Source organism: Perca flavescens, chromosome 10 (genome assembly GCF_004354835.1).
Source record: "Perca flavescens isolate YP-PL-M2 chromosome 10, PFLA_1.0, whole genome shotgun sequence".
Taxonomy (NCBI): Eukaryota; Metazoa; Chordata; class Actinopteri; order Perciformes; family Percidae; genus Perca; species Perca flavescens.
Window position 1 is genome coordinate 36,593,335 of NC_041340.1, and position 19,027 is coordinate 36,612,361.

At 41.1% G+C, this 19,027-nt stretch overlaps 1 protein-coding gene across 1 annotated transcript in view; it reads right to left on the reverse strand.

The window, feature by feature from the left end:
• The window catches only part of tenm2a (teneurin transmembrane protein 2a), a 179,637-nt gene extending 161,121 nt beyond the window's left edge, over positions 1-18,516 (reverse strand). The window contains exon 1 of the mRNA XM_028590296.1: positions 18,291-18,516. Coding sequence (XP_028446097.1) covers positions 18,291-18,516 — 226 coding nt within the window. The remainder of the gene's footprint in view (positions 1-18,290) is intronic.
• Between the last annotated feature and the right edge of the window lie 511 nt (positions 18,517-19,027).

Genomic DNA, 19,027 nt, shown 5'->3' on the forward strand with positions numbered 1-19,027 from the left:
CTTTGTTATGACTTTACACACAAAATGCTTATTTCTATCTAAAAGTAAAATGTGTTCAATTGGACATGGAAATACCAGGTACTTAGGTATTGGGCGTTTAAAAAGGCTGTTATTGAACATACTGTACTCTGGTTGTTTTGTGCAGAATTCTCAATATAACTATTCTTGATAATATGCAATGTCTGTAGTTCATATGGTCAAACATATATTGGGACTCTTAGTAAGAAGAAAAAAGACAATAATCTGAATAATAATAATGATAAAATGATTATTTTGTGTTTTTTTCTGACACCCATCTGCTCTCTAATGAACCTGTCATGTCTTGTTTGGAGTATTAAAAGGTTTTATGATATTACTGTAGAAGTGTTTCTTTTCTCTTTGGCTAAACATCTTATCTCAGTCATCACGCTCATAGTCTATATCCACGACGTTACACTTCCGGGATTGCTCCGGTGCGGCAGGAAATTCCGCCAGATGCATGTATGTCCGTCCCCTTCCTCTTTTTTTGTGTTGGCGTTCTAACCTCCGGTGGATTTGTGAGGACTATGGTTAACTACTCCTCAGATCTCTGCAGGGTAAATCCAGACAGCCAGCTAGACTCTCTGTCCAATCTGAGGTTTCTGTTGCACGACTATTTTGCAGCGGCTCTGTGTGAAATTTAGCGCCACACATGACAATTGTGATTGGTTTAAAGAAATGCCAATAAACCAGAGCACATTTTTCTCCCATCCCGGAATGCTGTGTGGACTAGCCAGACCCTCCTTTGCTCTGCAGCGTGTGGATGGTCTGGAAAAGCGAGACTATCACTCTCATGACCATCAGATAAACTGCCTCATTCCTCAAAAAGAAGGATTATTCTTTGACTCTTATTTGCCGGGATTAAAAATAAAGGGGTTTGCAGCAGATTAAGCTGTCAAGATTAAAATGTTTTATCTTGACATCTGGAAACTAAATGTGCATTTTGCTTGAATAAGTTAACAAAGCGTTAGCACACACTACACTTCAAACACTGACACATTCATTTCACCTCAATGGGCATGTAAGGAATCAAGGTAATGTTTGTTTAAAAAAAAATGTCATGTTGCAATAGTGTGATCAAATTTAAATGTTAATTTATTTAGTGTTTCATTAAACGGTGCTGTTATATTTCTTTTTCAACTTTTGTTGTCTCACACAGTGCTCCTTGCTGTAGGCCTACATAGTGAGTGGCAGTAGCAGAGAAATGTTACCTTCCCTGTTTGACTGACATGTTGTGACAGGATGACAGAGAACACTGACAGTCAGCCTCGTAGGGCTTGGTGTTGATTATCAAAAGTCCATTACTCACACACACACACACACACACACACACACACACACACACACACACACACACACACACACACACACACACACACACACACACACACACACACACACACTCGATTGCATGTGGCATGTCATTAACGCCACCATTAGTAGCGCAGTAACGACCTAACAGATATATCCAAATAGGAGAGTCATGGTCAAACACTTCCCACACCTCCCAGATGACATCCGTTCCTTTGGCTCCTGCCTGAGCCACAGGGGCCCTTCCACCTCATAATGAGGAGCCCAAAATAGGTGTGACAAATGTCATCCATCCCTGGGCTAGTTATACTCCTACAAAGCACAGCAGTCTCGGTTGGACACGACATGACAGGACAGGACGGGACATGACACAACACCATGCACTCGGGAGGAGGTCTTGTCACTGAGAGGTGTAGCGCTAGCGCCAGCAGGGCCGGCGATTGCTATAGGCGACCTAGGCGACTGCCTAGGGCGTCAAATGTGTTGGGGGCGCCGTGTCGCCCTTAGGTCTACTTCCCATTAATAATAGAATTAGAACGACAAGCGAAATAAAACGTGTTTATTAAACATGATCATCCTAAGGCGCCCCCTCAGCCACACGTTTACTGGTCAACCTTTCATTACGCGACGTCTCCCGTCTCAGGTCAGACTCAAACACACGGAGCTCTGAAGCAGACCTGTGCGTCGCTTAGTGTCTCTCTCTCTGGAGAAATAGAGACGAGCAGCGGCACAGACACCAGGGGCATCGGACCGGGGGTGAAACCAATACTGATTACCAGGGCCCAAGGGGAGAGAGGGCCCTTGAAAAGTCTGGAATATATTTGATTTTACCTGGATATTTTTATTTCCTAATAACATTTCATAATGCATATCAGATGTAAATTTAGTGTATTGGCTGAATAACTTGGTTGATTGACCCACTACATTTTGTATACAAAAAGGTCTAGTCCATCTGCACGCATTTTGTTTGTTAGTTGAGCATCTGGTGGAGCGCAAACTTCTGCTGTAGAAATGTCTTTCTCAAAGAAAGCCAAATCAGGCTACCAAAAAGAAAGGAAAGACAGGAGGAGAAGAGAAAACAGAATGAGGGGAAACAATTGGTAACTGACTTCTTTTCAAAGAAAGGTGAGCACTAAGTAGAAAACCAAATCCATGGTGCTAAACTGCTTGAATATCTCCGTGATTGTTAGTGCTAAAAACGGACTGAGACAACCCTTATAAAGAGCAGAACATGCACTTGATCATTTGGTTATACATGTAATCTGAGGTAAATCTAAATACATAAACACTAACAATGCTGTTTGCATACAACACACCATTGTAATAGCCTCATTTAAAACATGTTTAATTTTAAATGAATAGGCTATAATGTCTATAATTAGCAGTAATAGGCTAGTCAGTGTCATAGGTAGCTTGGTAGCTCATCAGTAGATACATATCATGTCAACATTATAGTTATGTCAGATTCAGCAGAAGCAGATGTTAACATTGTGGAACACATGGCCCTCAGTTTCAGAAACTGTCACAGCAGGGAGCAACAGACCCCTCATCCTCCTCTTTGGATTTGAGACAAGGTGAGCTTATATCAAAATTAAAGCAAACCATGTTTAGCCATTTTGACTGAAAGGTGTTAAGTAACACTAGCATGTTAGTGTGTTTTATTATATTAGGTTATAATTAGGATAAGAGGTTAATATCAGATGTATCCTTCATAGAGAAAGATGATGGAAAAGATGTGATTGAGGATGATGGGAGTGAAGACAGCAGGGAGCTCTGAGCACAGTGTGGAAATGAGAGATGAGTAACTGGAAAGTAGGCAGAGCAGTGCAGACCAGTTTTTGCCAGAGGATCCAGGACTATGGACGCGCTCTGCTGTGGACATGCTGCAGCTGATGTGTCCCTATTTCTGCGTAGTTTTGTGTTTCCCCCTCCGATGTAGAGCAGCGTAGCCTACAGCCACTTCCCTAAACTGTCTCATTCAGAGACCAGCGTCTCAAACAGGGCTCTGAGTCTGTCAGGAGGTCTGACATCTACCGTCTCAGCAGAGATATCACGTACTGCACAGCAGACTATGGGGCAGGTGGATTATTTTCTGAAATATAGTGACTTTATTCTTGTAATAGCTTATTGTATTATCACTTTATTTTATGACTCCTCCAAACCTCAGAGAACACAGATGAGATATACTGTATTTTGAATGTGCACAAAGTTTTGAACATGAGCAGAAATCTTGCTCAAACACATCTGAAATATTACAGTCCAGGGGTTTATATATTCAATAAAATGAATTAATGTATCATTCAGGTGAATAATTTTAGTATGCACATTTAAGGAGGTTACTTCCTCAACAAAAGAAGCAAAAGTGGGAAGAGTAAATGATGCCTAGGATACATGTGTTGTGACTCAGATATATTTAAAAAATGTCGATCTACAGGAGAATAAATAGTTAAAAGCAATATAGAATGCCTGAAAGCCTTACTGCAATATATTCCATTATGTTTTTATATTTGGATTGTAATCTATGTTTCCTTTTTAGATAAAGATATTTCCAGTATAAATTGTTTCAGAAAAAGGTAAACAAAAATAAGTGCATAAAAATTCACCAGAATGCAGGAAATTAAGTATTTAATGCTCAAAATTTTCAGGGGGTGGACCCCCAGACCCCCCCATCATAAGTCACCATGCACACAAATCTGGAAACAAAACACTGGCCTTTGGGTTGCCAGACCAGTTATGATTAGACCAAATGTTGGTGCCATCTAACTTACATGGAAGCTAGAAACTAAAATGAACATACATTACTACTGTATCGCTGACACAGGGCTGTGGACATCTGGCAATGCAAGACTAGTGGGGGGGGGGGGGCGCAAAACTCAATCTCGCCTAGGGCAACCAAAGGGCTAGAACCGGCCTTGAGCGCCAACCTGGGAGACATACCTCACTGTTGCTTATAACACTGGGTTACTCCACTTATATCCACTAAGGAATCACTTTAGAAATGTAAGGCTCTTTAGGAATTCTGAAAAAAATACTGCACACACTTCAAAAGGGGAATCTTTGACTATCCGTAGTTAGTGTAAAGATCAGACAGGGAGATAGGATAGGAGTTTTAGATGTTCACTGCTGAGAGGTGGATACCCCAAACTATGAATAAATGCAGACACTGTACTACTGCCATTTGACAAGAATGACCATGCAGTGCATAGTGAATATCTACAGGGAGTGTGCACTGCTGAGCTACAGTATGTATGGATCTTATGCAGTATTCATTCAGAAATAGTGATATGTTACATATATTTAGTATATATTTAGTAAGTCATGCATCCATATTAAACATTCTGAAAAATGTATGCCTATATGTTCATTAATACTATTAATAATACCAAAGTAAACGAGATATCAAAGCATGCTGTTAAAAAGGAAAAGGCATGTACACACACAAGCACAAGTTTTCCTTTGGTGACTAAATCATTGTATTGAAAAAGACACTGTACGCTGCTACACAGCTCCACCCACGGTTCTGACCCGGGGACACTGAGCAACACATAGACTGCACCAATTTTCACTGGTATGTCTCATTTTATTGTGTATTTAATGTGGAATTTAAAGATTGAATTCACCCTTGGCAAACATTTAATCACAAATAGGGCCTACGTAATGATGATCATGAATTTCTATATATCAAGTTGAATTGATAAAGAAATTATCAGTGGAGTGTGTTGAGGGAATTATTTGTTATTTATGTACATCATTACAGTACACTACATCATCTATTATGGAATTCCTCAATCTTCTCACCATTTCTCCCTGAATTTATAGCATAATTTACCATTGTGTCTTCATCTGCATGGTAATCCTATAGTGATCAGAGTGTATACACACGCAGCAACATCAGCTGGAAAGAAAATCGTTTGCATTGGTATCATTTTTTAAAATAACTAAAGCAAGGAGCTATTTGGCCCTATGAGATCTAGGATATGATGACCTAAGTTGTATTTTGGTATACTCGCTGTGCTGTGATCTGAAATTGTATTGTTTGTAACTGTTGTATGTTGTATGTCTGAAACGTTGTTTAATGTGCTGCTGCCTGTCTTGGCCTCCTGGTTATAGCCTACATTTTAAATAAATAAAAAGAAATGTGTCATACATCTGCGTAAACACGTACACACACACACACACACACACACACACACACACACACACACACACACACACACACACACACACACACACACACACACACACACACACACACACACACATTTAAATTATGTGGCTGGGAAACATGTTTAATTACAGGCTAGGAAGCAAGTGATTCGGCTGAGAAAAAGAGAAAAAAAAACCACACTTGATAACACTGACATTTACAATCTGTCTCATTTATCACAAACTGCCAAAGCAGCGTCAAAGAGGGTCATTACAGTACATAGTAAACATAGATTAACTCAACTCTCACAAAACCCACAAAAACATTGTCTGATAAATGATTTTTACTCTAAGAAAATTGCAGATGTCAGCATGCATTTCCCTGGACACTGTCAATTAATTGTTTAATTAATTTGTTACCCGATATTTGTGCTTGTGTGTGTGTGGCACGCGCATGTGTGTCTGTGTGAATGAGAGTCAGCATCGGTGCTAAATAGCTGGCACCTTCAGCATGCATTTCCCTGGCCTCTTGCTATTATTTGTCTCATTTGTTACCCAGTGTTTGCATGTGTGTGCAGCATCAGTGCTAATAGCTAGCAGCCTCCATCCATAGGGCAGACAGGATTTGACAAACTAAGGTGAGGTGTACTCTGATTTGTGTGATTAATGTTATAGAGTGAATCCCAAGGGCACATCAAGTTCTGACAGATCTACAGTATACTTAGTGCAAGTCATTTTACATAGTCCTAAAACAACAATTCATGTCTCCTGCTCATTCAAAAGCACACAGTTTTTACGGACACATTATGTGATGTAGGGAAAAGAGCTTATGTGAGTCTCTAAACTGGGCCCTATTGACATGTACAGTGTGTGTCTACGAGTGCCAAATGCTGGACCAGATGTTACTTGAAGTTAAGTCTCTCTTTAAAGACCTCCTTGCATGTGCAGGGACCACACATACAAAACCACAAGAGCAGTTTCCTGTGTATAAAAGAGCAAATATGGCAATGGAGTGAGTGGTGAGCATTAAGGATTGGAGGAGCGGAGTGGAGTTGGCCCCAGGATATTCTTTAGCGACTCCTCTGCTCTGATGCTGCAGCTACGGGATGCTTTTGAGTGTCAGCAGCTGGCAGAGGCGCAGAATGCCATTGGAGAAGACAAAGATAAAGAGGGATCGGAGGAAGAGAGGAGGGATTGCATTTAATCTCACCATTTATTTTTCATAGCATGCAGCTGCTTTGTTCTCTCTTTGATCTCCAATGGAATGCATGGACACACAGGCAGGTGTGCATGCAGAAGCATACAAACACTCTTCTTTTTTTTCTTTTACATTATTTTATTTAATTTGTGTGGATTTTTGCACTCCCAACAATGTCCAAATGCCTATGCATGTTCAACCCTGTCACTGTCTGTGGAGGGCTGCAGACAGTTGTGCTACTTTTGTGACACATGGTGCCACCAGGCGCTGCAAGCAATACGCTTCACCAGGAGGCATAACACGTGGTAGGTACACACTATCCCCCTGATTCAACCATTCACCATTGTGCAGGAGCCCTGACTAAGCAGAGGAAGTGGTTTGCGAAGCGACAAGGACACCGGCCAAACAGAATCAGAGTTGTGCTCATCGGACAACCACTACCAGGAATCACACCTTGAGTCTCTGCTAAAAAGTGATTTGAATTGGCCAAGGACTTGATAAATCACAAGCATGACCGTGTAATGCAGGTTCCTCTCATCCCGTCATGGAGGATTCTGCAAACAAGTCACATAGGAGGCTGATGGTTAGGGTAAGTCCCTAAATCTCACTGAATATCATGAGAGGCTACTGCTGTTCTTGCAGATACTTGGAAGTCTCCTCTCCTCAAAGATTGGAAATACAGAGCAAATTATGCCTGTCCATGTCCATTCTTGTATAGTCTTGAATAGAGGCAGCGTTTTTGGACAAAGCAATCATTGGCTACTGTAGTTATTTGTCCACATTAAAGCGTAACTCTCGGCAAAATGCATCCTAGGGTATTTTTGTGAATGTACGTGAGTCAAACTTTAGCTTAAAAGCATATTTAGGACCGAATCGCCACTTTTAAGATTCACCGTATTCTCGTTTTTGGGTCAAATGGCCTTTTGAATGGGAGAGCTAGGGGCACTCTCATGCTAGTCTCAAAATAGCTATTTTCGAAATACTAAGAAGGCTCAACACAACATGAAACTTTGCTTCAAGTATCACCAGGGTCTCTACACTTTAATGAAAGCATTGACAACATTGTTTGTGTACCCAGAGTTTACTAAAAAGAAAGGTTTTCAACTCACCGTAGCTCTTGTTGTTTCCGGCCGGTTTTATCAGTCAAAAACAATCGATTTCCAAATGCAACGTAACAAGGAGGAGAGTAAAGACGCAAAGCTCCTAAAGCTTAGTTCCATATAAATGCACGGATAAGTCGTTGTTTTTTTGTTATTGAAAAACAATATTGACCTTGTAGTTGAAAAAGGAGCCTCATATGGAGTCTGTTCATTCGCATTCGGATATCGACTCGTTTTGACTGCTGAGGTGGTAGTGGCCGGAAACAACAACAGCTGCGGTGAGTTGCTCAAAACCTTTCTTTTTAGTAAATCTGTGTACACAAACAATGTTGTCAATGCTTTTGTTAAAGTGTAGAGACCCTGGTGATACTTGAAGCAAAGTTTCATGTTGTGTCGAGCCTTCTTAGTATTTCGAAAATAGCTATTTTGAGACTAGCATGAGAGTGCCCCTAGCTCTCCCATTCAAAAGGCCATTTGACCCAAAAACGAGAATATGGTGAATCTTAAAAGTTACGATTCGGTCCTAAATATGCTTTTAAACTAAAGTTTGACTTACGTACATTCATAAAAATACCCTAGGATGCATTTTGGCGAGAGTTACGATTTAAAGTTGATTGAGAAAAGGAAATTAAAATGGCCATTATATGCCACTGGCTCTTATGGGTTTGATCGGCCTCATTGTAATTATATAAGCACACACATGCACATTTCAGTGCATCTGTGAAGATGACAGGTCAAGTCTATAGAGCTTGTATAGCGGGAAAAGATACACAAAGACACACACGGTTAGGCCTGTCAATAAAAAATAAATCAATTAATAACACAATAAAAAAAATTAGCTCGATAATTTTTCCGGCCATGATAATTTCCATTTGCATGCTTGTTTGTTTTCCTTGTCTGTCTGTCTGTCTGTCTGTCTCTCTCTCTCTCTCTCTCTCTTTACCAAAGAGACTGGAGGACCATTCTCCTTAGCGTAAGGAGGAGTGAACCCTCTTGTCAGTCACATGATCTTTGTGTAGGGAGGCGGGACTCCTGGCGGAGAGAGAGAGAGAGAGAGAGAGAGACAGAAAACGTTAGTTGAGAGATGGAGCAGGGTTTGCCGCAGCACTTTGCAGTTAAGGCACCGTCAAAAAGTATATGAGCGATATCCGTCGTGTTACTCTGCATCCTGTTTTCTCCCTTTCGTTCCAAAGCACACAGCTGACAACCTGCAGGTGGAGGCAGTGGACACAGGCTTGGACATACACGCCGCTGTGGACTCGTCAGTCTCGGAAGCGGTTTCAGGAAAGTGGCTGCATGTGTCCGACAATGCACAGAACAACATGGCATCATGACTTTGCGTAAACATACACGGCACTTTCTTAACCCCTTAACGCCGACTGTCGCTAATTTGCATCAAACCCTTCCATTCCGACTGCAGGCGAGATAGCGTGTGTATTCCCCCTAATGCCGGTTTGTTTACATTCGATACATACCTAGGAAGCTTTTGCATGCACTGGTTTCTCGTAGGACCGGTCGGAGTGGGAGATACATCCGGTTCATGTAAGCAAAATTAACCCTAACCCTACCCCTACCCCTAACCCTAAACCTAATCCTACCCCTAAACCTAACCCTACCCCTAACCCTAAAGAAACTACTGTCAATGTTAGGGAGTAGGAGAGTGTTTTCTTTCTTGCCGTTGTCAAGATCCATGTATTTGTCATTTACAGTTTAGAAGTTCTAACAACTTTGTGACATGAATGAAATCTACTATGTGTTTTATTAATTTTACCATTTTGTAAAGAATTTTACCATAATGCCTGTTGTCGCTAATTTGCATCATACCTAAATTTATATCTATTCCATATGCTATAGACAAATTAACAATCTCAACTTAATTTAGCATCAGCTTGGAGCCAGAAACACACATAATATTTTGTTTATATAATTGTGAATAAATTCAGGCGTCAAGGGGCTAAAGCCAAATGGCGTGTTATCTGGACGCATTTTCAGCTATCCACATGTATGTCTACGCTGTATACAGCAGATGTAAACATACACACCACGTGGCGTCGCCACTTTGCGCGTTATCGCGAGAACGTGACGTACTATCGCGAGAACGTCACACACGTGTTAAAAAAAAAAAAGGGTTTAGGAAAAGAACACTGGGAAAGGCTTTAGTAATTCACTCTTAATGTAGGTCAATGGTTGGTGTATTGCGTTGATAAACACGCTAAAAAGCGATTATGCGTCTTGATAACACGCCAAAATGGCATACGAATTGGCGTGTCATACACACACCACTTTATGAGATCAGTCTGGCACAGAACATCAACACCGGTACAAGCCTACAGCTGTCCACGGACACAGTGTGGAAAGTGTGTCAGAGTTGCACCAGTGTGTCAGAGTTGCACCAGTGTGTTTGTGTGTGTGTGTGTGTGTGTGTGTGTGTGTGTGTGTGTGTGTGTGTGTGTGTATCGGCCCGCCCCCCGTGAAGCTCCGACCTGCAGACAGCAGAAGAAAGTAGCTGCACCTTCACCAAAATGAAGACTGAAAAACAGAACTATTTTGGTACAAACATTTACTCGCCATGTGGCAGATAGCCACATAGATATAGATAGATATAATTTATTAATTATATATAATTTAAATTTTTTATTTAGTGTTTAATAAATAATTGTTAAATGTAGTACAGAGTCTGTAGTCTATCGCACAAACACTCGAGGAATGCTGCAAAGATTTGACAGCCAGTACGAATTGCCTGAGAGAACATAACGGCAATTCCACAACTACAACAGTGTGAAAGACGACATACTAAAGGACATTAAAGACATATTGTGGATATTTAAAATGTCTTCCAGTTCCAGTGTTAAATATTCTTTAGAAATAAAAGTGTATTGATCTTTGAAAAGGTGTACCTGCATTATTATGCCATTATCATTATATGAGACGACAATGGTCTCGGAACTACAATATTATCGTTTATCGCAATACTTTTTGGGATAATTTATCGTCCAGCAAAATTTGTTATCGTGACAGGCCTACACACACAGTATGCTCATTCTCAGAGTCATAGAGAGGGCCTCAATATAACAAATGTGTGATATCATCACTAAGGCAACAAAACAGGAACAGCGAGGGTAAAAAAAAAAATGAATGAGACAGAGAAAGCAGGTATAAAAGGTGTGACAGAAGAGCAAAAGAGGACATAAATGAAAGTGAGGAAAAAAAGTGAGAGATGGAAAGATGAAGAGAGAATGAGTAGAGACAGTAGATGATGTTGAGTCCAGGCAGTAAGGCAGACAGGTGGGTGGTGTGGATTATCTGTGTGGTTTCCATCCCTGAGGGGAAAGCAGCAGAGGAGAATGTAGAGGGACTCATTTAGATCCTTCTAAAAGGAAAGGCCAAAGCTTCTAGAGACTGCAGTGGCTGTGATAATGCCTGCTGTCTAGCGGCGGACCTAGGGAGACAACACACCACTGGGATGTGTTGAATAGGGGCATCGAGAAAGACTGGGAGAAAGGCAAGAAGATGCACAGTATGCGTTGAAAGATCAGAGAGGCGAAAGTCTGCAGACAAACAAAGAGAGACTGCAGTGAGAGAGAAGAGGTGTAGTGTGCTTCGGTGCACTCAGAGTGGCATATTAGAGTTTACACTGTATTTGAGTCGTGGGATTATCAGTTAAGCATTGATACATGCACATTCAGCCTGAACGAACCTGCTAAGAAAATATGACAAGAAACTGAGACTTTTATATGTTAAAAAAAGCAAACGTGTAGGCAAAGCTTTCTCTGTTATTTCTGGCTATATGTGAATGAGGCTTGCAACATTATTGGGATCAGTGATGTTTTCAAATATGTTGCTTTGTGGTGTTAAATAGTGAACACTTGTAATGAGCTTCCCAGGCTGCTGCATTTATGGTGAGGAAAGAATGTGTTATTTGGCTGTGCTTATCCAAGCAGACTAGGTAATAAGGGTGTAATGGGGAAACAGTGGAGTTGAGATCCAATGTAAGCGGGGGGTCTGGAATACACAAGCAAACACGCTTTATCAAAATCTGCAATCAGCCATTTGGGACAGCTAGTGTTCAAACACTGAGAATAAACTGAAAAGGAAAATGATTAACTTGAAATTTGCGTGGCATGTTCAGAAATTTTAAATATAGCCTGGTATAGCTGCATCATTTGATATAGAAATAAAAACAACAGCACTTTAATTGCTATAAATTAAGTTTCACTTAATTCATTCAGCCTGACGTTGTATTAACAAGTCCTCTAAACCATACGAAGAAATAGCGATGGTCAGAGCGGCTCAAAGAACTGACTTCTTCTCTTCCGTAGCCAATCACTGCAATCGGGTGTTTGCGCTGTTACAAAATCTTGCAGGTGCAGTGCAGTCGCACAGGCCGCGTTTACATCAAATCACTGTCCCCGACTGCGCTGGACACAAGAAGCATGAAACACGTTTTATGCACTACTTTGATAAGTTCAGATCAGGTTGTAGTTTGGGTCAAACTCTGTTATGGTACACTTCCAGTTTCACACTTGAGGCAGAGCAATACAAAGTTCTGTTTGTTTCATTAAGTAGCACAAAACAAAACAAAAACAACGGGACGGGTGAAAGTTCTCCATTGGAGTGGTGGATGGGTCAAACGACCCATCCACCACTCCAACCTGCCTCCTTGTGCGGAATTTGGAACAAATTCAAATTGTTTGAGCAGGACGAATATGTTGGATGTAGGAGGAATACATTATCATTAACAGTTTCCTAATGGACTGGGAGGAAAGTCCACAGAAAATATGTCTTGCCTGGGAGGCAAAACACAAATATACAGCATCCCAGAAAGTCTCCAAACACACTCCAAACATGGTTCCAAGGGGAGATGATGTTCCTTATTTAAGATGAATTTACGCTTCAGGAATCACTGAAATTCCAGTGAAGTTTTCATGCATAAGGATATGCAGTGAGAAAGTTATTCTCAAAGGCAATGATATCTTTGCAGTAAGACTCTAACTACAGTAAGCTGTAGCAGAACTATTGTGCGCATCTAGAAATATAGTAAGAAAAGCAAGAATTTCTTTAAGATTTTTAAATGATAGCAAAACTATACCTATATATAGTTTTGCTAAAACTATATATATACCTATCATAAAATATTGTAAAATAGAAAAGACGGTTTTGATTATTGAAGAAAGATGTTTGTGTTCTTAGCATAACAACATGTTAATTATCTTTCAGAATTACAAAAACAGCCCCAAAAACAATTTGACTTGCAAAAACATACATTGTGCCCACATTTGTGCCTAAGAAATGTTTGCATGTGCAGGATAATGAAGTCTTAGCAACAAAAACAGTGAAGATCATCAAGATAAATGTCACTGGAGTATGAACTGTTCTGCAGGTGAGTCAATTAGCTACTTAATAGACCTTTCTGATGTTTGGAAACAGCAATGACGCGTGGGCGGAGCCTAACTGGTGAAAGAAAGTCAAAGTCGTGGTTTCCAACCCACTTTAGATGGAATTTAGATTTAGATGAAGAAGTAGTAGGTGTGGGTGATTTGTTGACTGATTTTGTCATTTTATTTTGCTAATTTAATGGTTTGCCTCGGGAGAATGAGCAGCTGCTCCGCAGGCAGAGGGGAGACAGCATGTAGAGCCAGTTACATACTACTACTAGATACATCTCACTTTGTGAATTAAGGATTTATTTTGATCAAACCAGAGTTGGTGATTGTTGGAACAGTGGAAAGACTAAGCTTTGGTGTGTTTAATTTGAGTTTGAATGAAGTGTGGAGGTTTAGATGACTTAAGGTAATTAAATTAAGTTAGGTAAAGGAGAGAAACTTGAATTCAGAAGGTGCAGGTTGTATATTTCTGTTTAATAAGGAAATAGGTGTAAGAATATTTCCTTTCTTGACTGTTTGGGAGTTTATTTTGTTTATTTCTTAGACTAAAAAAAGCTAAGAGAGCTTGAGGAACGTAGCAAACTCGCTGCTGGAACACATCTCCCAGCTCACAAAGTAGGGGGGCAGGGGTAGTTGCCACAGCCACTGCTGCTCACACCGGGGCCAATACATCGACAGTCCCTGCTGGGCTGTCGGTGGTTGGTAAATTTTAACATATCGCCCAACCCTACCTGCAGTCTTACGGCTGTCAGACTACGTCGCTGGGAGGAGAGCGGCGGGCAGCCCCATTTCAGGGATGGATAAGCTAGGGCTGGCTAGTTAGCTACCTAGAATATCCATCTCTGGAGCCAGCACTGCCGCTGGCCACCAGTCAGCTGTTTGGCTCATTTTCTGTAACCAGTGTAGGGTTAAAGAATGGTGGAATTAGCAAGCTAGCTAGCTAACTAGCCAGCTGTCCCTGTAAATCCATCATTGTTTCTGCTGTTTTTCTGCCAACCACAATGCGTGCACAACTCCAGTGACGTAACCGTGCGTCCACTCCAAATTGGTCTATATGGAACTCAGCAACAGTTTGTGTGAGTGTATGTACGTGCGTGTGTGACGCACATGCTCACTGGGTGCTCCAGTCCCACTCACTCCTTTTATGTCTCACACAGGAGTCTAATGATAGCCGTGAGGGCAAGTCAATATGCATTAACACACCACAGACCTGTAAATTGTTTGTGCAACACATAACCACTAAAGCAAAATGACATGCTGAGAATAGCTACAGATGACCTCAAAACTACTCGACGCCATGACGGCTCACCCAACCAAAAAAAACATAATTATAATTTAATCAAAGTTAATCATATTTTATAGTGTTATACTATTTGTTAGGTTTTCAATAAAACAAGGACATTAAATAAAGTCTCCCCTATGTCCAATTTTTTGTAGTTACTGTTGACGAAAAGAAAGTTTCTGTCTACTCTTACCATCTTGCCTGTAAATTACAAGCTGTTCAAAGGAGGAACACATTATTTCAATCCCTCACTCTCTCAAGTACTAGTTACAAAAATGTCTGGTTGAAAGAGGGAGACAACTCGATTCATCTGCTGCTTCTCTCTCTCCGTCTTTCTCACTCTAACTCCTTTTCTTTCTCCTCCTGTGGTGTCACAGTCCATATGGTGCTGCAACACTGTTGGTCTCCTGTGGCCACACTTCCCACGATGCATCTGTGGCTCTGGGCTTTCGAAGGAGCTGATAGGCTGAGAGGACTGTGGTATTGACCAGCTATCGCCTGGTGTGAGGTCAGCTCAGTGCAGCAGTGGAGTGTGTCCGGACAGCACACACCACTGACTTCCAATCTTTCGAGCATCCCGCCAATCAATCATCCATTTTCTATCGTCACCTTTGACTCCGCAGAGCAAAAAATGCTCTTTGGTTGTATTCTTTAAAAACATGTACGCTATTAAACATTTCTCTTCTTTAAAATACTGTCAGATTGACCAATTTCTCTTATTTTTTTGAAACCACTCACAGTCACACATGAAACATTGACAGTAGGTCTACCTTTTCAAGCTATAATGAAGATGTTCTATTTAGAAAATACCATCAAGGACTCTCTAACATGCAGCTATTTCTCTGTGAAGGTGATTTTACTGTTATTCTTCTCTGATCTGCATTCATGTGTTGTATTGCCCTGAGCTCTCTGCCTCTCGTGTCTGTGGCCATGCAGAGAAAACAGAGCTTAGCACAGATCAATCCCATTGAGTCTGACTCCTTTCACTAGCCATGGATCAATACTGCCTGTTTCATGTCCTTATGCAATATACACACATGCACACACATACACAGTTTAAAGACATGCCTATGGGAGCAGGCCCACCCCTTTTGAGATGACCTATCGGCCTATCGGCTAACTTGCTCACCAGGGGATACAGAAGTTCATTATGACAGGCTTTCCGGTGCTAAAGGTCTGCTTTGGTCCTCTGCTGCAAATTGCAGCATTTACACCATCTGATTACATTAACAGCTTGCAAAGGAGGCCTAGTAAGAAACACACAGTGGCTAAAAGTAGTATACAGCTGGAAAACCTTTACAAAGTACAGCAATGTGACTGTTTACTGTGTGATAACAGATGTTTGAGAATCACATAACAGGACTGGAAGGGCTCTAAAAGTGATGAGCTATGCTTGGCTCAACCATACGTGCTGGACAGGAAAATGACTACGGGAGCTGCACTGAGAACAGAGATAATTGGTAAATTGGTGAAGGAAATTGCTACATCCTTGAGTTCCTACTAGTTTTGCCTATTAGCTGTAATTGGCAGTCTTCATTAGGGCCCGAGCGCCGACAGCGGTGAAGGCCCTATTGAAACTGAAGGAATTTTTATTCTTCCAGAATGAATCGCCTTTTTGAGGGGCTTACCATACTCAAAAACTCACCAAAATTGGCGGTTGCATCAAGCCTGATGAAAATGTACGTATTTTAAGGGTTTCGGGAATAGGTGCACAAAAATGGCTCGCTAGCGCCCCCTACAAAGTTAAAAAAATTTAGCCCCTGCAGTGGGTTTAACATAGACTAACGACACTTGGTACACATATGTAGCATGTCAAGTCGTACAGAAAATGTCATTGGAGCCATACCCTAAACCCAACAGGAAGTCCGCCAGTTTGAATTGAAAGTTCAAAATGTGTGCGATTTTGTCCATTTCCACATGTCGTACTTTAAGGAACTCCTCCTAGAAATTTCATCCGATCAACTTCAAATTTGGTCTGTGCCATCTTAAGACGTTAAAGATGAAAATTTTTTAAAAGAAAACTTTTCGTCATAGGGCGTGGCCGTGGCGGCCATTTTGTGTGTTTCGCCATCGAAACAGGAAGTGGGTGTAACTTGAGTGTACATTGTCCAATTGGCTTGAAACTTTTCAGGATTCATAAGAGTCCAACCCTGAGGACAAATAAAGGCCGATATTTACTCAAAGTAATAGCACCCCCTAGTGGCAACAGGAAGTAGGCCTAAAAGTCAAGGTACTTTAACGAACTCCTCCTAGAGATTTCATCCAATGGACTTCAAATTTGATCTGTACCATCTCAACACCTTAAAGATGAAAAGTTATTAAAAGAAAAACTTTTCGTCAGATGGTGTGTGGGCGTGGCGGCCTTTTTGAGCATTTAGCGATGAACGAGAAAGTGGCTGTAACTACAGTGTACATTGTCATATCTGCTTGAAATTTCCCACAATCAACAGAAGTCCAGGCCTGAGGACATATACAGGCCAAAATTGACTTTTGGTCATAGCGCCCCCCGCTGGCAACAGGAAATCAGCCTTATATGACAAACATCTATGAAACTTAGAATGTGTGGTCTACTTGTGATACTGAGCTGGCCCCTATACTGTAACCACGACCATGTACTCAGGCCATGCCCCCTTTCATGGCTTTTGAACTGTTTAAGGTAGAGTCTTGTTTGAGGTATCATAGAACTCAGCTCATGTTAAACAAGAGCTTATTCATTATTTTACCTACTGTTAAAAAAGCAAATACAGGCTACTCTTTTTCCACTTGCTCTGTTTACTTTAAGTTTTTATTTTTGTATTCCTCCTGAAAGTGACTTTATTTTGTGGTTGGATTGATAGCCTACATCTGGCTTCAGGTTGCACTACAAATTAATTTTACTTGTACAGTGCAGTGTTAAACAATTTGAATAAATAGAGATTTGAGCCTTATTGAAATTTGTTTTGTGTAAATTGTTAATAATTGAGCAATGGGAAAATAATCACTAATTGAAAAAAATAATCGCTAGATTAATCATTTAAAAAATAATCATTTGGGAGAGCCTTAACTGAAAGACATGTTCAAATTTGATTCATTCATAAATTATTATTTTTTTTGTCTTAAATCCACCAGCCATTTTCATATTATACCAACATTTGCAACATCCTGAGCCTTTTTGGTAAGGTTACTAGGAAAACTAAAAAAACAACACAGACGGTGCGTTCATTTGAAACAGGTAGCCTCGTGGTGCATTCAAAGTTATTGTAAAATACCCTTTTCCCATCTGGTGGTTGTTTTTGTCATTCAACAGCAATTTACTGGTGAAATAAGTTATAGTTATTACATTATTATTAAATCTTTAATTTTGACCAAATGGCCTTAGCAATAAACAAGCCGTTCTTTAATGTCACCGACTGTTGTTTAGTACCTTTCTTTTTTTTACTTTTTTAAAAAGTAGCAGTTCAGGCACCGTTTAGGTACCGGCACCGTTTTAAAAGTATTGCTTTAGCGCCGGTATTGGAAAAAACCCAAACGATACCCAACCCTATTCATTAGTGAGCTTTAGAGGTGTCCCCTTTGGACAAAACAAGCATAGCTGTCTTTTTTTCTAAGCTAAGCTAAGCTTACCAGCTGATTGCTCTAACTACATACTGTAGTTAGCGTACAGACAACAGAGAGGTATCAATATTCTAATCTCACTCTTGGCAAGAAAAAAAGCTAAGCATATATTTCCCTAAATGTTGAACTATTCCTTTAAAATCATTAAATTGACTTGATTTTGCGTGTAATGTCTCCAGTCCAGCACAGTATGGATCAAGCCCCAAGCTACAGTGTAATAAAGCATTTGAAGGGAATGCTTTGCTCCACAAACTCACCTTGCCTGGAGTACTCATCAGCCTCGTGGTGAACCAGGTCAGTCACGCAGCCGCCATAGTGTAGCCTCTGCTCATGGTCGAAGGCCTTGAGCGTCTCGCTGGAGCTGTAGGACTTCTGGGTAGGCACACGACACTCATCTGCATCCAGGGAGGAGTTGTTGTACTGGGAGTCTTTGGAGCAGCGACCCCTGGTAAGGGAGCGGTGCCTACGATCCTTCAGATCCATGCTGAGGTTGGGTGGGGTGGGGGGAGGTGGGGGTGGGGTTGCAGGGAAAAAAGATGGAAGTAGAGGAAGAGGAGGAGGAAAAAGTGGTAGGCGGGGGAGGAAGGGGCCTCCTAGTGGGCCTCAATCTCCACTTCAGTCACCTGGAAAACAGAGATAGAGAGAGAGGGAGAGATGGAGAGAGTGGAAAAGAAAGCGAAAAAGGTTGGTTTAAATTTAATGGATGCACTGCTGTGACTCATTCCTGCTTTGAACCCCCCGGAGAATCTACAGGGAAAGTTAGGTAAGAGGGAGTGCGTTGAATGGACATTTGAGCAACCAGGCAAATATACAACACATCAGAGTATTGATGCGGGATAAGTAAGGCTATTTGTGCAATGTGGGGAGAAACAGAGCTGCCATTGCCGGGGTCCACAGAGATAGTCAACCATCGACCGGGCCGATGAATAATGGTCAGCCGGCATTTAAATCTATGACATTAAAACAGGGAGTGACTCAAACACGGTCCAGTTTT